The following is a 22,202-nucleotide window of genomic DNA, read 5'->3' as shown; positions in this document are numbered from 1 at the left end:
GAACGCCATACTGATTTCCAAATTGTACACAAGAAACTAAAATTAAAATAATACAAGACTAACAAAGGCCAGAGGCTCCTGACTTGGGACAGGCGCAAAAATGCGGCGGGGTTAAACATGTTTGTGAGATCTCAACCCTCCCCCTATACCTCTAACCAATGTAGAAAAGTAAACGCATAACAATACATACATTAAAATTCAGTTCAAGAGAAGTCCGAGTCTGATGTCAGAAGATGTAACCAAAGAAAATAAACAAAATGACAATAATACATGAATATCAACAGACTACTAGCAGTTAACTGACATGCCAGCTCTTAATATTCGAAAAAAGATTAAAATTCAATGGTTGTGTATAACTGGTAACCTTAAAGGTCTTAAAGCATAAGTTTATTTTAAGGATCATTTTAGGGAACTAGATCGGTACTCCTATACCTTTTTTAAATAGTCTAGAAAGGTCTAGATAAAGTCCGGAGTGAAAGTGTGGGAAATTTTGACACATAATGACACGTTTCAGCATTTTAAACACATTATGCAATGATGTAGGGAGAAATTGAGGAATTTTAAAGGTATATAAATTACTCATACAATCATGCATAAACATGTCAATGCAATATTTTTTAAAAAGGAAAGCAAACATTCAAATACATATTGCCCATTTTTACCAAAGTTTAGAATATATAAATGAAACGGACAAAACATGAAATTTGTTTATGACATTTGAGGGACAATTAAAAGTAATTTGTGACAACTTCAAAGCGTTTTTTTTTCTGAAAATGAACATCCTGGGTCATTAAAAACCAGGACACAGATATTTGCAGCCAATTTAAGAAAGTTGATGTGCCATCGTAATCCTTTCAACGATCCAGAATCACTAGTTAATAAAGAAATTATTCATACTTGGGAGGATGATGACACATCAGAACAAAGTTGTTGGAATGGTCTTCTGCAATCCTACCAAAATCAAGAATTTGAAGTTAATACTATTGAAAGTTCATATCCCAGAGGAACCAGTAATGACGCACCTAAGGTTGTGTTTGTCTCTGCATTTAATCAACCATTTAAAAGAAGTAGAAAAACGGAATGGAATAATAGATTGATTACTTGTTAATATATTTCAATCATTAAACAGTAGATATTTGAAATATTAAAAGCAATACAAATCATGTTTGCTAAGATTACAAACGGACTGTCAAAAAATGTTGGGTACCAGTAATGACGCACTGTAAACAAACCAGTAAAAAACACTTGTTCGTGCCTGATAATCGAAAAATTGCTTCAATCTGGATTCTTTAAAGTTAACACTGTTCAACAAATTCTATTTTATTTACAACTTTTTAAATTTTCATACACTTTAATGATCATGGGGCAAATAGAACAAAATTTTATAATTATTTTTTTTCTTTCAATTTTATCATAAAATTGTATAAAATTTATGAAATTGATATATATATTCCATATATTTGAAAATAAAAAGTAATTGCATTCATAAAACAACAATGACAATAATACATATATCGATGTTTACCTCATACATTGAATGAAAAAAAAAATGATAAACCATATAAAATTATATAAGCGACAACCATTTGTTCTACTGTGATTCCCGCTTAAATGTAAAACCATGTCACATGACAGTCATGTGATTTCAAAAACACAAAATGGGGAAGCATGTGGTTACATATTTTTATTGGCCAAAGTGGATGTAGGACTGATAATCATCCAGGGAAGGGTAGAATGTTTTTGGCCTTAATAAAATGGCGGAATTTGCATCATCTTTAATATTTTAAGTAATAATAACATTTCTGGGCAGAGTTTAAGGCATCTTTGTTGTAGTCAGATGACCTTCACCAACATGTTATGTACGGTAAATGTTGATGACGTCACGGCTTTTGTTTAGAAATATAAAACCGAAAAATAAATCGGTGCGTCATTTGTGGTCCGCGTCAAAACAGGTACCAAGACGATATTTTAAAGCTAATTTTCACACATTAAACTCCTTCCCAGTACTCTTATTCACATTTAAATTTGTACATATTGTTCTGTTGACTTCTAGCGCTATACTCTTTGACTTATATTGGTTCTTATTTTTATTGTATAGCAACATCATATCTTCAAAATATAGTAACCAATATTTAGTTTTCAATAATTCTTTAATGTTGCACCAGTGCAATAAACCTTAATATTTTTTGTTTTCATCAAGAGCCAATCATTGAAGCAAGTTTTTTATCATCTGCTATACAATAAATAGGTTATAACATGGGTATTGTGGAATATTGTGCCTTGTAAAACATACAAGCTCACACAATATGAAATTCTACGGAGGGCTTCTATCTGTCACCAAGGTCCACTCGAGAGCACTGTTAGATAAGGGGGAGCTAACTCGTTTGTGCTGGAACCAAGGGACAGGGGGTCAGTCTATCGCTAGACTTAATGTTCTGATAGGCATAGCTAAAACGCAAGGAAGGTTTTCATAATTTAATTAACGATAACGATTTAAATGAATGATAAAAAATCAATCAATAAACAATGCCAAATAATAATAATCTAATTAAAGTACAAAGTATCAAATCTAAATATCAAATCCAAAGTAAAACTATTTCTCCTTAAAATGTAAAATATAAAATAAATGCCAAAACTACTAAAACATAAAATGTACTTAATCTCAATTCAAAATGTAAAAGTCTCAAAATAAAAGTTTCTCAAAAGTATAATTTTCTAAAGTTAAATTATGAGTCAGAGATAAATTTTGTCTCACACTACACAGTCAACTGGTAGACTGGTAGACAGTCTTATAGGTCCAGTATAATGACATGAGTAGTGTGAGGTTACGCTTCCGAAACACTGACTCCTATCTTAAAAATTCTCAAAAATAAAAAGTGAGTCAAAAATACATTTTTGTCTAAACACTACAAAGTCAACTAGTAGACTGATCGACAGTCTTACAGATCCAGTATAATAGACTTTAGTAGTGAAAGGTTAGGTTTCCGAAAGGTGACTGATTTTCCTAAATTTCGATATTTATACTAAAACACAAAATTACTCAACATGACATGAGATGTTAATATTACTCTCATTAGTAAAAATAGACTTTAATTAACAAAGCCTAATCCTAGTGACATATGCTAATTACAATTAATATTCCAAAATAAAGTGCTTTGAGCAAACTGTGACATTTCGAGTATTAATGCCACAGCATAGGTAAAATCAATTAAACAAATTAATAACAATTTTTACAAAATACAAACATAAAATTTTCTTTCTTAAAATAAAACATAATTTTTATCCAAAATAACACTAACACAAATTTAAGCCAAATAACACACCATGACATATTCCTTAATACTAATAGTGATGAAAAAAGCCTATGTATTTGATAATCATTTTTTCACTGTCCAATCTCTTTTCTTTATTGTAAGTCTTTATCACATTCTAATACTCAGAATCAGGTATATCTGTTAGCCTACAACTCATAAACCCTGTATCTACAAACAATCAAACCATTTAATATGTATATATGTCCATAATTTCCAATTCAATAGGAACAGGGATATGTCTACATATATGTGTTATTACTGTGCATACATTGAAATTTGGAATATATTTAATCTTGTTACATATTTAACATTTTTAAAAGTATCAAAATATTATACTAGGTTGTTTCCCAAAAATGCACCAGTAGTGATAATAGATATATCCCTGAAAACTACAGTTTACTTGCATGAATAACTATCTAACTGTTTGATTATTGGTTGAGGTTGTGGTGTAAATTTTGTTGTAATACTTTGAACAATATAAGATAGATATATCTACAAGAGAACAAACTGTTTAAAATGTATAAAGTATCATTAACTCAAATTATAGTAATCCATATAGAATTAGAACTTAGAAGCAATTTAACACTAAAACTGGATTTGTTGTTTGTTTCAGTAAACATAGATACAATAAAAAGACATCAATATTTCTAAGTTGAAATGTTTTATGCACTTTATTTCACTAGGACAATATATAATAAAAGAAATCATTTTCATATTAGTGTGTAATAAAAACATACTTTTTAATCCTATGTCTTGAGGATTTAAGTACACAGATTTGTACTTTATTATTCTAATTGTAGGTCAAGTATTGGAAAGAGAATGAAGAATTAGAGGATGGAGATTTGTATAATTTGAGTCTTACAGAATTGAAAGAAGATTATCAAGGAAAGCTTTTAAAATTTAAAGGTATTGGCTATTATTTGAATTGTATTGTAGAATAAACTCAATCAAATACATGAAAAAGAAGGTATATGAGAAGATGTAAAACATCTCTTACATACTCTTAGGCATACATGATTATGGCTTAAGTAATGGTTATAAAGTTATCATTCATTATATTGACAATGACTTAATGATTGACTTAGTTTTTGCCATATATTACTAGATTTCATTAAACTTATATAATCTTTTAAGTTTGAGTTTTGCAAGTGTCGTAATTAATGATTTTTGTTTACATTTCAGATTGAACCAAGCTATAATTAAGAAAAAGACTTTAACAAGGGAGATAACAGTGAGAACATTTTATTATTATCTGCCCTTTATTTATTTTCCAATTAAAAAATATGAGTTATCCTTCTTTGAAATTTTTTCTGGCTATGTACATTGATTTAAATAAGATATTTTTAGCCTTCATCCAACAAACCAATCAAATTTGGTGTTATATTTCTTTAGCAATAAGGTTGCACTTCCTGTTTTTTCAAGGAACAACATTTTTTTTGGAATTTTAATTTTTAGTTAATATAGCTAATTTGCAGAAATCCAAATTATGATTTTTACTATTTTCAAAGAGATATATCATATAAACATGATAAAAGATATAAGGCTATCATGGCTATGGAGCTTTTTTTTTTTTTAAAGATAAGCAATGTGCAAAAAAGTTGGATTGAATATCAATTTTGTGTTAAATAAAATAAAACTGAACACTGCAATACAAAGCTACATGTAAAATGGTTTCATGTCATCATCAGCTTTGTCCAAAGACAGATGGTTTCTGGATAATAACTTTAGTATAAGTCAATAGAAATCAATAACATTTTAATACAAGGTTTACCAATAACCAATAAAGGAATTTTGGGATTGATTTTGAGGGTTATGGTCCCAACAGTTAAGGAATTATGGGCCAAAAAGGGGCCCAAAAAGGCATTTTTTAGTTTTCAGACAATAACTTTTGTTTAAATGTATGGATCTCCACAAGTTTCCATACCACAGAGGGATTGTTAGGAATGTCGTTGAGGGCTTATGGCTCAAACTGTTTAGGTATTAGTGGCAAAAAGGGGGGAAACAAGGGTTTCTTGGTTAACGGGCAATTAAGACAATTTAAATGCAGTGTAAGGGAGGTAATCCAAAAGTAATCCAAACATAATATGTTAGATTAACTCCCTTACACTACTTTAAAATTATGTATAAAGAAATATTGTATTTTCTGGAGGTGGTTAGCTGTCAATTTACTTTAAGTAGTTACTATTAAAGTTATGCTGATGTATTAATTTTCTATTATGAGACTTTTAAATTAAAACATGTATTTGAATGGGTAATTATGGTTGCATCTCCAATGGAAGTTTGAATTGAAATTATGACCATAACTTCAAGGAAAGAAATATTTTTTTTGGAAAAAAAGTAGGGGAGGTGAAACAAAATTTGGAGGGTGGAGGGTGGAAAAAAGAACTTGGGGAGGGATACAATTTTTTATCAGGGTTGAGGTAAATATGCAACAGCATAGTGTTTTGCATAAAATTAAAAAAGGGGGTACATTTTTTTCATTTTTGGGAGAGGGGCAATTCTCAAAAGCATATTGTATTAGACAAAAGTAAAAAATTGAGCATATTACCAATTCTATGTTCTTTGACTACAGTTGTTCTGTGTCTGAAACCTATTATGTGTCAAATATTTAATTACAATCCAAATTCAAACCTGTATCAAGCTTGAAAATTGTGTCCATTTTTGCCCCAACAGTTCAGGGGTGCACCTCTGCTGTCGTATCCAGATGTGCTTGGTGAAGCACTTTATTAACCTTGTTTTTGGCATTCTCTAAAAAGCAGTGATGGATAGCTTAAGATAATTGTCAACAGAAAGTTGATAAAGAAGCAAAATTAGGTCTGAAAACCATTTTATTGTAGAGAGGCTGGAAAATTTTTTGAATTTTTTTTGTAATCCTGATTTGTTGAAAGTTATCAATATGGCATATTTACCAGATGAGGGATTCAGGCTCTATGGAGTCTTTATTTGAAACACCTGATAGGCAGTCACAATAAACAATTTACACTGTGGTTTGGAAATTTCTAAGTAAACGGTAAATCATAAATACCACTCTGGCCAAAAAAAAAATGAATCTGTTTATGATTACCTGACCGACCCTAATTTGAGCGCCGACCCTAAGCCATTTTATTTCCGTCGTTGTGTCAAAAGTGAAGTAAGGGTTGCCAATAAATTAAATCAATTGCCTGATACATCCTAATGTTCACAATCGTCAATATGTCAGCTGGTGTAATGAAATATAAACTTAGCCACCATTTTTTTCCAACCAATAACCAAGGGAAATAATCCAATCATTAAAAATACGGGTAAACTCTGCCCATGGACAACCCGGACCACGGCAAGACAGACCACACAACTCAAAATCATGGCGCAAAAATAAAATGGATAAAAATAATAAAATGGAAATACCGACCTATCTGCCCTATTTATTTTGATGATGTAACCTTTAAACAGACATATATATTTGTTTTGCCTCTCAGAGTAATTATTGTTATGTATTTATTTTCAAAATCAAAATTCAAATTTTACTTCCAAAAGGTCATGGTGTTTATTTAGACTTATATACTGAGTGCCAATGAAAACGCAACACTTTTGTTTTTCAAAAATATCTTATAATTTTTATTTTATTTATATTAGAACTTTGTATAGTTTGTTGAAAATGATTTTTAAGACAATTGTCGACAACTTTAAGGTTGAGTGATTTTTGGAACAAATGCGAAGTAAGGGTTATTTTGAACGGACATAAACCGAGTTCACCGCTTTTCAACATACTCACCAGTTTCACGATTTTGTCATTTAAAGCTTGGCTAATGTCATGAATTTTCCCGCCCTTATTTTTAAGAAACTGCAATAAACATCTGAGTAAATGCCAGCACTTTCTGACAACCAGCGACATGCAGTTTTGCACATGATCCAATGAAGCCTTTCACAGCATACAATTACGAGAAGACTGAAGTTGTAGCCTCTACAATAACCCAAATCATCCACAAATTCTACCAAAATGGATCGTTTAATGATAAGCCACATCCCGGGGTACAAGAAGCAAGAAACGCTCAGCAAGACCGATACATTTGGTCTTTAACATATCCGATATCGACTCTGATGGCTGTCCAAAGGTCACGAAAGTTTAATGGTGGTCACGGTAGAACCTTATGAGCAATTTCATGAAAGCAACATTTGCGCAGAAATTGTTAAAGAGCACCACAGTCTTTCCTTAGTGACATCTAAACGGATGTCTGGCGTAAGCATTGAATTCTGTTTACCAAAAATCATTCATTATGTACCAAAAACCGTCAGTGGTGGTTACATAGACACTTGCTTCGTCTTGGCCAAAAGTCATGCTTTTCGCCGGATTTTGGTCCGATCGAGCAAATTTTGCATCAGATTTGACATGGTTTAGACGATGAAAACCGCCACCAATATCATAAAGTCGGTTTGAGTTTGCTTTGCGTGACAAGTGTCATAACATTCCTCGGGATCACATTAAACGTCCGGGATGATCAATTCCACAGCGCTGTCGAGACTGCGCTGCACCACAGGGTTGTAACATTTTTTGTTATGACTGTGAGTTGATGATTCGACATTTGATGTTTCGTTTACCTATATTGCGCCCGAAAGATGACAATGAAACATTTTTGTTTGATATCGATCTATTGTTAAAATTGTTAATTTTCAAGAACAATTTATTTTGAAAGATTATCATTTCTAATATAAATTTTATTTTTGAAAAACCAAGTGTTGCGTTTTCATTGGCACTCAGTATATTTGCATGACTTGTCTTAATTTATTTTTGAGAGAAGTACATGTATATATAAAATTTACTTTGTTTAAAAGACTTCCTGGAAAATTGTTATCAAATAACGTGTTTGTTAAAATAAGCTTCCCACATTATCAAAAACCTCTTCAAGGGGTCCATATGTATACTTATACAGCAACTTTATAAAGTGTTAAGTAGTAGGATGATATTATGGAAAACAGCAGAGCATTGGTGTAACATCATAGAAAGATGTGGTATGAATGCCAATGAGACAACTCTCCGTCCAAGCCACAGGTCTCCATCAGCATACATGTATATATATATATTCATGTATCAATACCAAATATTTAACATGTTGAATGAGAATTTACAGATTTATACAGACACTGGTCTCTTTAATTTATTTGGGCATGTCAATGGTTATATAGCCAGGTTTGAGAAACAGTTGTAGAAATGAGATGACATATGAATGACAACTCTTAATGTTATTTATTAGAGACTACTTTAACCTATAATGGTTTACTTTTACAAATTATGACTTGGATGGAGAGTTGTCTCATTGGCACTCATACCACATCTTCTTATATCTATAATCTATTATATTTATATTATTTTCTACTTCCATGACTTTGGTTTAAGTCTAAAATTTATATAAACAAATTCAAATTAAAATATTTATTATTTAACTAAAAGTCCCACAGGGGCCATTTACAATCAACAATTATGATGAAATACATACTAACAGGCTATTATTTGAACTTGGACTTATTTTTAATTGTGGAATTTGCTCGATTTCCTGTCATTGAAATTTTTAATAAATTCCATGTTTATTCTGTACTGAAATGTTCTGTGCTGCGCACAACACTTTCTATTACAAAGAAAATAGAATATTTTGATTTTTCAATAGAATGTAAAGTGCCGCGCACAACACTATCTAACCAAAATACATTGTATGGAAAGTGTTATTAACCGCTCAAAAGATTATAATACCAAATAAACATGGAATTAAAAAAAAAATTTAAACAAGAAATTATGCAAATTCCATAATTGAAAATAATTCCAAGTTCAAATAATAGCCTGTTAACTGTAAATTCAGAAATTATTGTGTGCATTATTTATTGCGATTTTGTAATTTTAGACTATAATGCGATTTGATTTTTTGCGATAAATCCTGTTTGATTCATATAAAAAATTTCAAAATGCGAGTTTAAATTATTACAATTATAACCCTGTCGCATTTTTTTCAATAATAAAAACCTTGCAATAATTTCTTAATTTACAGTACACAATATAAACAACAAACATGATACATCATGATCAATCCAATTGATATCAATAAATATTTTATCAGTAATAATTTCCTGCAGTTAAGTGTCCTGAAGAACCTTTGGTGATACAACCTATCAGTTTAAGTGTTGTCAATTTGGTATCTCCATTGACCAGGCTCAATATAGATTTTTATCTTGTTAATAGTCACAAATACTTTATTTTTAGTATGTGATTTTAACAATGTACTGAAAAAATGACTAGCACTGTAGGTTTAACTCAAAAGATATTTGGGATAAGGAAAAACCAGATGAAGGTGCAATTTAGAAAGTTAGGGGTTGAAAGGATATCCATACCCAGAAATAGTGAAATTGTACATGTATATTAAAATTTGGTTTTGATCTCATCATTTTTTTTTTTAAATCTTTATGGAAAGAGATGTTCTCACATTCAAATCATTAAAGGTGACATACCCAGCAATTTTTAAAAGGGGGGTTCCCAACCCAGGAGAAAGGGTGTGTGTGTTCCAACCATATGTCCCCATTGTTTGTAAAAAAAAAAGGAGTGGTGTTTCAACCCCCAACCCTCCCGATGCTATTCCATTTATGCTGCTATTTTTATGCCCCATCTACGATAGTAGAGGGGCATTATGTTTTCTGGTCTGTGGCTCCGTTCGTCCGTCCGTCCGTCCAGGTTAAAGTTTTTGGTCAAGGTAGTTTTCAATGAAGCTGAAGTCCAATCAACTTGAAACTTAGTACACTTGTTGCTTATGATATGATCTTTTTAATTTAAAAGCCAAATTAGACTTTTGACCCCAATTTCACGGTCCACTGAACATAGAAAATGAAAGTGGGAGTTTCAGGTTAAAGTTTTTGGTCAAGGTAGTTTTGGATGAAGCTGAAGTCCAATTAACTTGAAACTTAGTACACTTGTTGCTTATGATATGATCTTTCTAATTTTAAAGCCAAATTAGACCTTTGACCCCAATTTCACGGTCCACTGAACATAGAAAATGAAAGTGGGAGTTTCAGGTTAAAGTTTTTGGTCAAGGTAGTTTTGGATGAAGCTGAAGTCCAATCAACTTGAAACTTAGTAAACTTGTTGCTTATGATATGATCTTTTTAATTTTAAAGCCAAATTAGACTTTTGACCCGAATTTCACGGTCCACTAAACATAGAAAATGAAAGTGGGAGTTTCAGGTTAAAGTTTTTGGTCAAGGTAGTTTTTGATTAAATTGAAGTCCAATCAACTTGAAACTTAGTTAGTACATATGCTCCCTATAGTAAAATCTTTCTAATTTTAGTGCCAAATTAGATTATTACCCAATTTCACGGTCCATGGAACATGGTAAAACATAGTGCGAGTGGGGCATCCGTGTACTTTGGACACATTCTTGTTGAAAAATCTAATTGTTACATGATTGTTCTGTCTCCAAAACTCAGATATTAAGATTTTTCACAAAGTAAAACTGATCCAAACATTTTCAACACAAAAGACCTTGTTCACACTTAGACAATTAGATCAATTTTGACTAGATATCATTGGTTCACTTTAGATCTATTAAACATGTTGAAGTTCAAATGTGAATGCTTTGAATAGGGCTAAACTGAAACAAGCTACACTGCTGTGTGTTGTCTTAGTCTGTCTTTCAGGTAACAGTTACATAATTCTGCATTTTTTAAATTGATTTCACAAGTCTAAAAAGATTGTCTTTGAAGTTCAATTGATTAAATGTATTTTATATCCATTGAAACTAAGCTACTATGTAAAATGGGCCAAAAATTGTTTACTTAGTTGACAAAGAAAAATCTGTTTATAGTATGTATGTTATAAAGATCACAGGTGTATCATATATACAGTAGAGCAGAGCTAGAATGATATGAAAGTAAGGAGTTGTGGTATGATTGCCAACAAGACAAGAATCCATCACAGACTGAGACAACCATCCACCGAGACCAATTGCAAATGAACAAAATTTAAATGAATAGAAATCTCCGTGCAGCATTGAACAAAGAGCAGAACTCAAACTTTATACTATATCATATTAATGCTATAAAAGACCCCTGCATGAACAAATTTGTAAGGGTTCCATGGAACCCATTGTCTCCCCTTGTTTTGCTGGTATTGCCGTTGAATAGGTCAGGTCACCATGTTAGAGCTAAAATGATTAGGTTACTATATTAGAGTTAACAGATACCAACAAAAGTTGTGAAGTCACCATGTTAGAGTTGAACAGGTAAGGTTACCATGTAAGAGTTGAAACAGTAAGGCCACCCTATTAGAGATCTCAGATACCATATGAAATTCTTAGGGTTGAAATTAGGGTTGAAATGGTAAGGTCAAAGTCACCGTATTAGAGTAAACATATACCTCATGAAATAAAAAAATTATACTAGCTGTATCTTTTGCGTTAAGGTCACCATATTAGAGTTTACTGTAATCAAATTTAAGGTTTGCCTCCAAATCATCTGCAAAATTCAATGGGGTCATAAGGTATTTTAAGTATTAATTTAAATGTTGACAAGAGCAATGATATCATCCCTTTCCAAAACATGTTACTGTTTTTTTTATTATTCAGAAAAATGCCACAGGCTATGAGTCAGAATTAACATTAATTCCCTGGATCATTCTACATGTTTGAATTAAGTATAAATTTATTTTATCAGAAATGATCAGATATATAGCTATTGTAAAGATTTTGTTTTCTTTGGAAATAGGATGGGTATTCAACTATAAAGTTTGAAATTGGAATGTTTCAATATATTGTTAGCTGAAATGAAATGATATTTTTCTTATTTTAAAACTTAAATATTTTGAGATTAAATGCTTTTTTTTTTTTACTTGTTTTGAATATTCTATTTCAATGCAATTATTGTATCTGATCTTCAACGTTAAGTTGGAGTGAAATTCATTAGTCTACCTCTCTGTATTGAATGATAAACAGAATTTATTTCAGGTGAATTTCCACAGATAACATCTGATATGTACTGAAACTTGTTGTTATAAGTAGTCTCAGGATATGTATAAGCTGAATATTGACTTTTAGACTGCAAATTAATTCTTCTCTAATTAATGATTCAAGATTCACATAAAAACACCTGTAAACATGCTAATCAATAAGAAAAAATATATTCCTGTCAGAAGTGATAGTTTACAATACTGTATATATATCTATACCCAGATATTTTCTTAAGATTTTTTTATCCCTTCCCTAATCCCTTAATTTTCTTTTAAATATTCATGGCTGTTCATTAATTTTCAACAAAGATCACAGAACTTAAAGATGATTTTAGCTTAATATATGTACATGAAGTTATCATTAGCATTGATAATATGGTCCGAGAACACAATTAATTTGTAGTGCATTTCTTTTAGAACATAAATGAAAATAAAAAAAATCCCACCTGCGCTTTCTCAAAGAAACTTTTACAGTGTGTTGTACTACTTTTGGGACAAATTATATCAAAATTATAGAAAACTTCATCGCCTCTAACTCAAAATATGGACAATTTTATGTTTAGGGCGTCTTGAAATCTTTTGACAGCTTCCGAAGTGCTCATTTTCAACCTTTTTCAGCTGGACCAAATCACTACTTTCCTTTAAAATTCTGGACCCAAATTTTTTTACAGTGTAATTTTATCCCCCTACTTGCAATTTGAGGCATTAAACATGGAGAAATAAATTTGGAAGAGGTAAAAAAATTAATGGCAAGTAACCTACTGTCAACACTAGGGACTATATTTGTGAACAACGAAAATCAAGGGACGACAATGGTGGTCTCGGACCTAATAGGGTATAAAGAGTTGACAAATCTTAAAAAGACTTGGTATGACCAAAGCTTAATTAATTATAACACTGCTTACAAAGTTTCATGACAATAGGATGTATATTATAGACATTAGGAAAAATTCTATACTCCTCTTTGCGTGTAAAATTTTGACGTTAAAATTGAAAAATTTCAACTATCAACATTTGGGGCTTTAAAAATTCAAATATTGCAAAAAAATACTTTTTAAATGACTTAATATATAACTTATCATGTACTTAAAGCAATAGAGTACTCATTTGATTTATAAGACTTGGCATAATTATTCAAAAGTCAAATTTATATGAGCCTGCGCCTAAAAATTGAGGTTTTTCAATGAAGGGGGACCTTACATGAAGATGTAATATTTTCCACCAATTTTAAATTTGTGAAGCTTTTTGGTTATAAATAATCCTTACATATGTATTGAAAGTACTTTAAATGGAAAGAAAAGTTACAAATAACATATCATATTAGTCTAAAAGGGTCATGGGCCAACTAACAGTGGAAAAAATTTAGGGTCAATTTAGGCCGTGCCACATATTTACATTAAAAAATGCATATTGAGACTATAAGAAATAAAAATTTGTGTCTTTTTTATCATTTCTATACTCATGTGACATGATACAACAAATCTGAGCACAAAAAGACTCTTGCAATTAACTTTTCTTACAAGCAGTATGGGCTGATACAAAGATTTTTGCTTTTTTTGGGAAAAACTTGCATGCAATTTATTCTCAACAGGCTTGTATTTAAACCACTTACTATCCTACAGAAGAAAAGAAAGATATCATGTGAAATGGAACAGGTACAATAGACATTGTAAAGTGCATTTGATACAAATTTAGTGAGGTCTTCAATATGGACATCAAATTTTATGTACCAAGCTCCCCACTATTGACTTCATCCAAACAAGGCGTTAGACAAGGGTCATTTATATAACACATTTTGCACATTTTGTCTGAGATAAACTTCTTTTCTGTAGATTCAGAGTTCATAAATAAGTAAAAGAAGTAGATAAAGGCATAGAAACACAAATATTGACACATGAAAACCTGCCAGATAGAAAGTCAGGATGCCATTTATGCATCAATATTGAAAAAGTTATAAAATGCCTATTTTGACCATAAAATGCCAAAATTGGTCATTTTTGCAGAAATTCTATAAAATAAAAGTTTAAATCCTTTAGTTTCATGCTATTAGACAAGTTGACACCATCAAATAATTTAGGGAAGTTGCCAGAGTACAAATTCTATATTTACAGATTTCACCTCTTAGGTCCGAGAACACAATTAATTCGTAGTGCATTTCTTTTAGAACATAAATGAAAATAAAAAAAATCCCACCTGCGCTTTCTCAAAGAAACTTTTACAGTGTGTTGTACTACTTTTGGGACAAATTATATCAAAATTATAGAAAACTTCATCGCCTCTAACTCAAAATATGGACAATTTTATGTTTAGGGCGTCTTGAAATCTTTTGACAGCTTCCGAAGTGCTCATTTTCAACCTTTTTCAGCTGGACCAAATCACTACTTTCCTTTAAAATTCTGGACCCAAATTTTTTTACAGTGTAATTTTATCCCCCTACTTGCAATTTGAGGCATTAAACATGGAGAAATAAATTTGGAAGAGGTAAAAAAATTAATGGCAAGTAACCTACTGTCAACACTAGGGACTATATTTGTGAACAACGAAAATCAAGGGACGACAATGGTGGTCTCGGACCATATATATATAATGGTATTTTTTTGTACAGGTGTAAACGTGAGTTGTAACCTTTCATATATAAATTACTATTACTCGTAAATTTTAAACATATTAATCATATTTCATTGAAAAGGTAGTATAGTGTGATCACAAGACACTATGAAATTCTCACTATAGAATTAAACCTAATACCAACTAAGGTATGTCCATTCAAAATAATACTCAGGTAAATTCTAGGTCAGAAAGAAGGATAAGCCATAAGTGTTATAAAATATATATATTATAATTCCTTATTTTTGTGGATGTATATAAACTGTGATACAGTAAGTTGTTAATTTGTGTACGCTATGTTTACAACACCATTTTAAATGCTATAGTTAATTGGTAGATAATTGAAATAGACCAGGGTGGGAATTTGTTGCTTTTGAAGTAACTAGTTTTTAGATTAGTTGATTCTTGAACAAATTTGAATATAGTAACTTCATCAGTATAATTCTAAATAATAGTTCAGATTGATGAAAAGGACAGTTGGAATGGTGGAAAATGAATTATAATGAAAGATAAATTTGTTTCACAACCTGTTGAGTATGTAGCTGGGTCTTAGAAATCCTCTTTTCAACATTTTTTTTAAAACGTGTACTGTTTTTAAAATACTTATAAAATTTGGACACCTAAGCAATTGTGTTCAAAAGCTTGGTTTGGTGACAATTAACATACCATGTAAACATAAATGTACAACTGAAATTTGAAGCAGCAATTGAAAATTTGGTGCTATTTTTTAAATCTAAATTGTGACATCTTTTTTTTTTTATATTTATCAAGAGAAAGAATACTTTTGTTTAAACAGCCACAAAAAAAATTTATTTTTGTTTTTATAAATGGAAATACTTTTTGCCTTAAAGTCCTAAAACAAGGATTGTGTGTGAAAACCTATAGTTGTTAATTTCTGTGTTATTTTGGTCTCTTGTGGACAGTTGTCTCATTGGCAATCATACCACATCTTCTTTTTTATACTCACGTTGGATATCATTCCCATCTTTGTTAGTGCTATTTTTAGTGTCTGATAATAAATAACTAAAAATAAACTATTTATTTTTTTATATCTACTATATTTATAGAAAGTTATTAATCAAAATCAATTTTTAATTTCACCTTACAGGTGTGTTATTTTACATCGTAATTGAATTCATGCCCTACGTCACATACTTTCTGTTTATTTATTTATTGATAACTATTATATTTATAGGATAATCAAAAATCAATTTTAAATGTCACCTTCATGTACCTGTGATTTTTTAAAATAGTAAATGAATTAATGCGTCACATACTTTCAGTTTTATATGACACATTTAACTATACATAATAACGATAATATTTACAGTAGTAGCTGACTGTTTACCTGTGGTAATTAACCTTTATGTATATTTTACAATCTCTATTGTTTATATTCATTGGCCACATTATAAATGATTGGCTATAGATAAACGGAGCAATTATAGTCATAAGAACATTTACTCATAAATTCTTTTGTTTGGAAAATCAATTGAAACATTATTATATCAAAAATTTTGAAATGTCATGTTCTGATCAGCCTAGAATATCTCAAGCTCTGGATAATTTGGATTGAGTTGTTATTTTTGTTTAACCTCTTTGACACCTTAATCTTGTCATTCCAAGGTTGGTAGAAAATTGATGAAATTAGTTTGTTACCTAGGATAAGCCATATTGTGGGAATAAACAATATCATTTATTTTTAGACAACTCTCAAAGATTTGAAATACCTAGAAGTTATGATAAAATAGAACTCTGGGTGCTGGAATTTCCTCGCTGCGTTGATTAGACCCAATTGTGGCCTTCGGCTGTTTTCTGTATTTGAACAGAAAGTATGTTTTTGGTCTTGTGGAGAGTTGTCTCATTGGCAATCATACCACATCTTCCTTTTATATTTATTTTAAATTCTGGTCACCTTACTAATAGGATCACCCAATCTTATTTAACCACAGGGTATGATTCATATTTGTATAATACTGATTAAAGAATTGTATAAACAAATGTATACTCTCTCTTGGATTTTAAATCATATATAGAAGAGTGTTTTAAAAAAAGGAGTTTGTCCGATTTGAAGGTTAAGAATTTTCTCATTTTTCTACACTAAGATCACAGTAAGTACACAAATTGAAGTATGTTAGAAAACAAAAGTGTTAATTATGTGACAGACATGTTCTTGCTTGTAATTACATAATTTAAAAGAAAACACAGAAATTACCTTAATTTAATTAAAATGTTAGCAGAAAGCTGTTAGCTAGTAAGTAAGTTTGTTTACTGGTGAGATTTAATTGGCTCAATGAGATAACGAGATAAGTTCAATCTACCTGGGAATGTCACACATCAATTGTTTACCAATAATACAGGTATCAATAAGCATTGGAATACAATTTAAATATCAAATATGTTGATCAGAAACATATTGTGTATATACACAATATTGATTGATTTAGTCTGATAGATTGGAAGTTGACTTTGAGTCAGCACTAAGTTAAGAATTGTTTTGAAATTTCATGCGGATATTAGTCAATTCCCGTTCAGGTAAGTGTGACAAATATCTCTGTCGATAACAGTGCCATAGTTCTGTTTGTAATCTTATGTATATGCAGACTTGATATGTAAAATGAAAAGCAGGTATGAATTTTAAAAAGAATTAGAAGGAAGTAAAAATTTGTTTCATCTAATATACATTACAAAATATGTTCCATTTAATATACATCGCCAAATTTGCTTTGGCAACCAAATTGACTTAAATGAAGAATTTGACAATAGGAATTTTATGTCTCGCTTGACTTACTGTCCTGTCATGGTCACATATGTGTTTTGACAGGAGTATTAGGGGCACATTTCTGGCCTTAAACAGACAACCAATTTGAAACCTAAATTGATATATCTGTAATTATAAAATAGTTTTCCCAACTGGTGGGTGATGTAACCATGTGTGTTAAACTTTTGAGAATAATACCATAATATCCTTTAATACTTATATACCGGTATATAATTTATCTAGTCTTACTTGTATTTAGTAAAGGTAATCCTTCAATGTTGACCTTGAGATGTGTTTTTTTATTTGTAATATTGGTTGCTGTGACTTATTGACATATACATGTACCTTACACCATTTATTCATATTTATAAAAAACCAGGTTTAGGCATTCTGTATTCAGCCAATATTAGATTCTTTAAAGATAAACCGCCTTGAGATTATATACATTTTTATTAAAAAAAAAGATTCCATTTAAAGCATCCATTCATAAAATGTTTGCTTCTCCATAATACCTTTGACAATGAATATTAGCTGTGTCATTATATAAATATATAATTAATCTTAGGCATATTACTGATACCAAGCTAGCTTCTCTTTGTTTCATGTTTTCAGTGGTGCTTCATTCATATAAACAGTTGTATTTTATTTGATAGCTTTATAAGAATATACCTTTATGTTAAATCTATAAAGAAATGCACATTTGCTAGAATATTTTGTAGTTTGCATTTGCCAAAAGAGTCAAATGAACACAAATATCTCACTCATAAATAATCCAGACTCATGGAATAATTGCTTGCACTGTAAATATATATACAAAAGAAAATGTGGTATGAATGATACAACTCTTCATAAGAGACCTAATGACACAGAAATTAACTATTTAGGTCACCATAAGGCCTTCAACTATGAGCAAAGCCTATTCTGCATAGTATGCTCTATAAGGACCCAAAATGACAAATGGAAAACAAATCAAACGAGAAAACTAGCAGCCTACAATGTAGACATGTATTCTCGTCAGTCTATTACATATTCTATGTATTGGCTGGTTTTTGTTTTGCTTAAAGCAGATGAGACAGCTTTTCGTCATTAATAAACCAATATGCATCTTTCATTTTTGTCCTTCTGGCTATAGAAGACTACCATGCTGGTATAATATTACAATTAGTCAATATAAATAACAGATGTTTCAGCAATGAATATACTTGTGATAATGATTATAACTGGTTAATTGATATGTTAATCTAGGTATTCAAAATTATCATAAAAAATGAAAAGAAGTTGATACTGACTAATTTCTGTACAAGGATGTCAAACTAGACTGTAGCAAGTGAAAAAAAAATAAGGAAATACTTTTACACATTTGGTATTCTTGAATTAAAGGTCTTAGATATATTTTCAAAGTGAGAATGGCAAAGATAATAGTTGAGAATACATGAATTAAGGAAGAAAACGTTGCATGTTATAATTTATAATCAAACTATAGAAAGCCTAAGTATACAAGTGACATCGTCACATGTCACAAAGTCTTTACATTAGAATATAAGAAATGAGTATTGTCTGCTGTTGTATTCACACTGTATTTACAACAATAATGACTGCAAAGAATATTTCTTTTGATTTACAAAAATGGTTATTTTAGACTTATTACATTTTCGGTGGACTGTGAATGTACTTCTCCCCTTATTGATAAGAAGTTTTATTATACAGAAGGTAGTATAACAAAACTTAAATCTCTGTATGATATACTAGAGACTTCAAAGCCAGGCCTTAACTGGCAGAACCCAACACTTATAAGAAGAATAGGATTACTTTGCATATGTTCATCCTTTTATGAGCTAATTCGATGTACTTTTTATATTTCAGATATAACTGAACTATAAAGAGAGTGTTGAGATCACAACCATAGTACAAGGTGATATATTATGTGATACTTCACCTAGGACTAGAACACAGTAGAACTACAATCAAATTCAAATTATTTCTCATTGTATTAGCTACCCTGAAGTCATTACAAAGTGTGTCATGGAATGATTGCTTATAAGGACAACAGTGAAAAGGTTTCAGGAGGTGCCAAGTCGTTTAGTAGTAAAGGTAAAGTATAACCTTATTTACTGTATAACCTGGATGACACAACCACTTAAAATATTCCATATACAATGTTTTAAGATTTTGCAATGATTAAAATCCCAGAAGCTTTTCCTAATCAAACTAAACATGGCCTTGCTTAAAAATGCTAGTTATCATAATCTATTCATTCTTTAGCTCACCCATTGAATATGGAGGACTTTTTACTTCCCATTTCTTCTTTCATATTCTTTTGACATTGAATGTTTGCTACTAATTATGAACAACAATCAAGCAGTTGCCAAATGGTTTTATTGAAACCCTTTTTGTCACAATCATATAGCTAGCACAATTAAGTATAGCTTTTGCTTCTGCAGACATTTATCATCAGTACTAGATAAAGTGGTAGAATCTGACTCTCTGATGAATGTTTAACAATATGTAGGCAAACTTTGCTGTTAGTCTCTTCAAGTCTTGTGGAGAGTTGTCTCATTGGCAATCATACCACATCTTCTTTTTTTATATTTGACATTCTTTTCTCATAATCTACAAAAAAAGATTGAAATATTCCTGTGCAATATGATAAGCATGACCCCACTCACTTTGTTAAGAGGATAGTAGAAATGACAAATTGATAAATGAAAGAATTTTCTTTTCTTTCTATGAAATATGAACATCCCAAAATTATCCTGACCAGATATTTACGTGCAGACAATCTGACCTAAATATAAATGTGGAAATAGAGTACAAGTATAACCAGTGTTTCCTTTGTTCACTTCATTAAATCCATCATTAAATCCGTCATTAAATCCGTCATTAAATCATACATATCTGATATCAAGCATCCCACATATAAGTCTGTATATACCAACCATGTGTACCTTCTAAACTGGCGTTTTAACTGATACAGTAAATAAATCTATTGTTCGCGACTATAAGGGAGTGAAATGTGAAAATTATATCCTAGTGATACCATCATGCACTTCAAAGTGGGGACGTCATGTAGTTAAAATACAAAAAGATTCTAACTAATATGGCTTTCCATCATGCATAGTGAATTTGATAGGAATTTAGATACAGCACATAAATATCTAAATAAAATTTATTATTTATGCAATTACTTTTAGTAGCTAATATAAAAGAAATAAATTGAAAATTTATGAACTGTACTAAAAAAAGGTTGGAAAAATGTACACTTAAACTTGTCAGTATCAAGGGTTGTAATTTGAATGTTAAAATTGAAAACGTCAGCAGTAGATATTTCATTGATTTTAGTCATGCAATTTGTTTAATATTCATCTTTTCAGTAGCAATTTCTATACAAATAAATATACCATACTGTGCAATACAATTTAACAGTTGAAGTTGTGAAATTTTTATTTTAAATGATCAATTTAATCATGTTTATAGTACACCTAAACTCATAAGCGACAAGGGATGAATTAGTTTTAGTGCAAATATTGAAAAATGTCAGCATAAATATTTCATTGATTTACATCATGTAAATTTGGTTAATATTTATCCTTTTTCCAGCAGTTCCTTTACAAATAGATAAAACATACTGTATATATATACAATTTTTCAAAAGTTGTGAATGTTTTATTTTGAAATTTATTTTTCAGATTTTCATAAAATTTGTTTTTAATGTTTCTAAAATCATTCTTTAAGCAAACATTTAGAAATAAATCAATTACGTTTGAATCAATATTTCATATGTATACTGCATGATATGTTGTGGTATAAATTAGCAGAATTTCAAACAATAAAGTAAACTTTCCCTTATATAAATATATATGTGTTTGCGCTTATAATACTGAGTAAGACTCAAACATGCTTATGCTGTAATGGTGGTATTTACACAAGTTTATAAATTTAAAATATGTATATCAGATCATTAAGGAATGCCTGTACCTGTTTATTGATTTTGGAATTTTATGTCTTTGTTATATGACATAAATATCCATGGAAATCATGTATGTAGCATATAATGCAATGAAACTATGAGAGAGGATCAAATATATATAGATTAATTTCAATGTGTTAATAATCTTTTAATCGCTTTAAGTTATATGAAATCTTCTGGATTGCGTCGACAAATCTGTATCCATTCCATAGGTTTTTTTATATTCTACTAAATTGATGCTTTTTTATATCCTGCAGAATAGGGAATATATGATGGTATATCAATGTCAGTCTGTCTGTCCGTCTGTCTGTCAGTACATACTAACTAAAATTTTCTTTTACCATATGTCATTTTACTTTAACACAACATTAGAATTGACCACAGAAAGCTACAACTTTTGATTTTTTATACCCCACTTAGGGGTATTATGTTTTTTAGTCTGTGTGTCTGTTAGTCTGTTTGTCAGTTAGTCTGTTTGTCCTGCTTTTACATGTAATTGATGGAGATTTCATATTAGGGAAAAAAGAATAACTGCAAATTGCTCAGCTTACATGCTACAACTTTACATGCATGCTCATTTATCCTATTACACCTAT

The 22,202-nt window shown here is 30.4% G+C and overlaps 1 protein-coding gene across 4 annotated transcripts in view; it reads left to right on the top strand.

Annotated features, from left to right (window-relative positions):
• Nucleotides 1–439: 439 nt before the first annotated feature.
• Nucleotides 440–22,202, top strand: part of LOC139519360 (ceramide glucosyltransferase-B-like) — a 36,741-nt gene continuing 14,978 nt past the window's right edge. The window contains exons 1-2 of one of the 4 annotated variants that reach the window (XM_071311366.1): nucleotides 440–566; nucleotides 19,503–19,730. In XM_071311366.1, the coding sequence (XP_071167467.1) occupies nucleotides 19,667–19,730 (64 nt within the window). In that variant the 5' untranslated portion in view covers nucleotides 440–566; nucleotides 19,503–19,666. Of the gene's footprint in view, nucleotides 567–15,035; nucleotides 15,151–16,820; nucleotides 16,990–17,170; nucleotides 17,414–19,502; nucleotides 19,731–22,202 lie in introns of those variants that run through there. The other 3 variants (XM_071311368.1, XM_071311369.1, XM_071311367.1) reach the window with 3 other exon arrangements.

This window comes from Mytilus edulis, chromosome 4 (genome assembly GCF_963676685.1).
Source record: "Mytilus edulis chromosome 4, xbMytEdul2.2, whole genome shotgun sequence".
Taxonomy (NCBI): Eukaryota; Metazoa; Mollusca; class Bivalvia; order Mytilida; family Mytilidae; genus Mytilus; species Mytilus edulis.
This window is presented reverse-complemented; position numbering and strand designations above follow the sequence as displayed.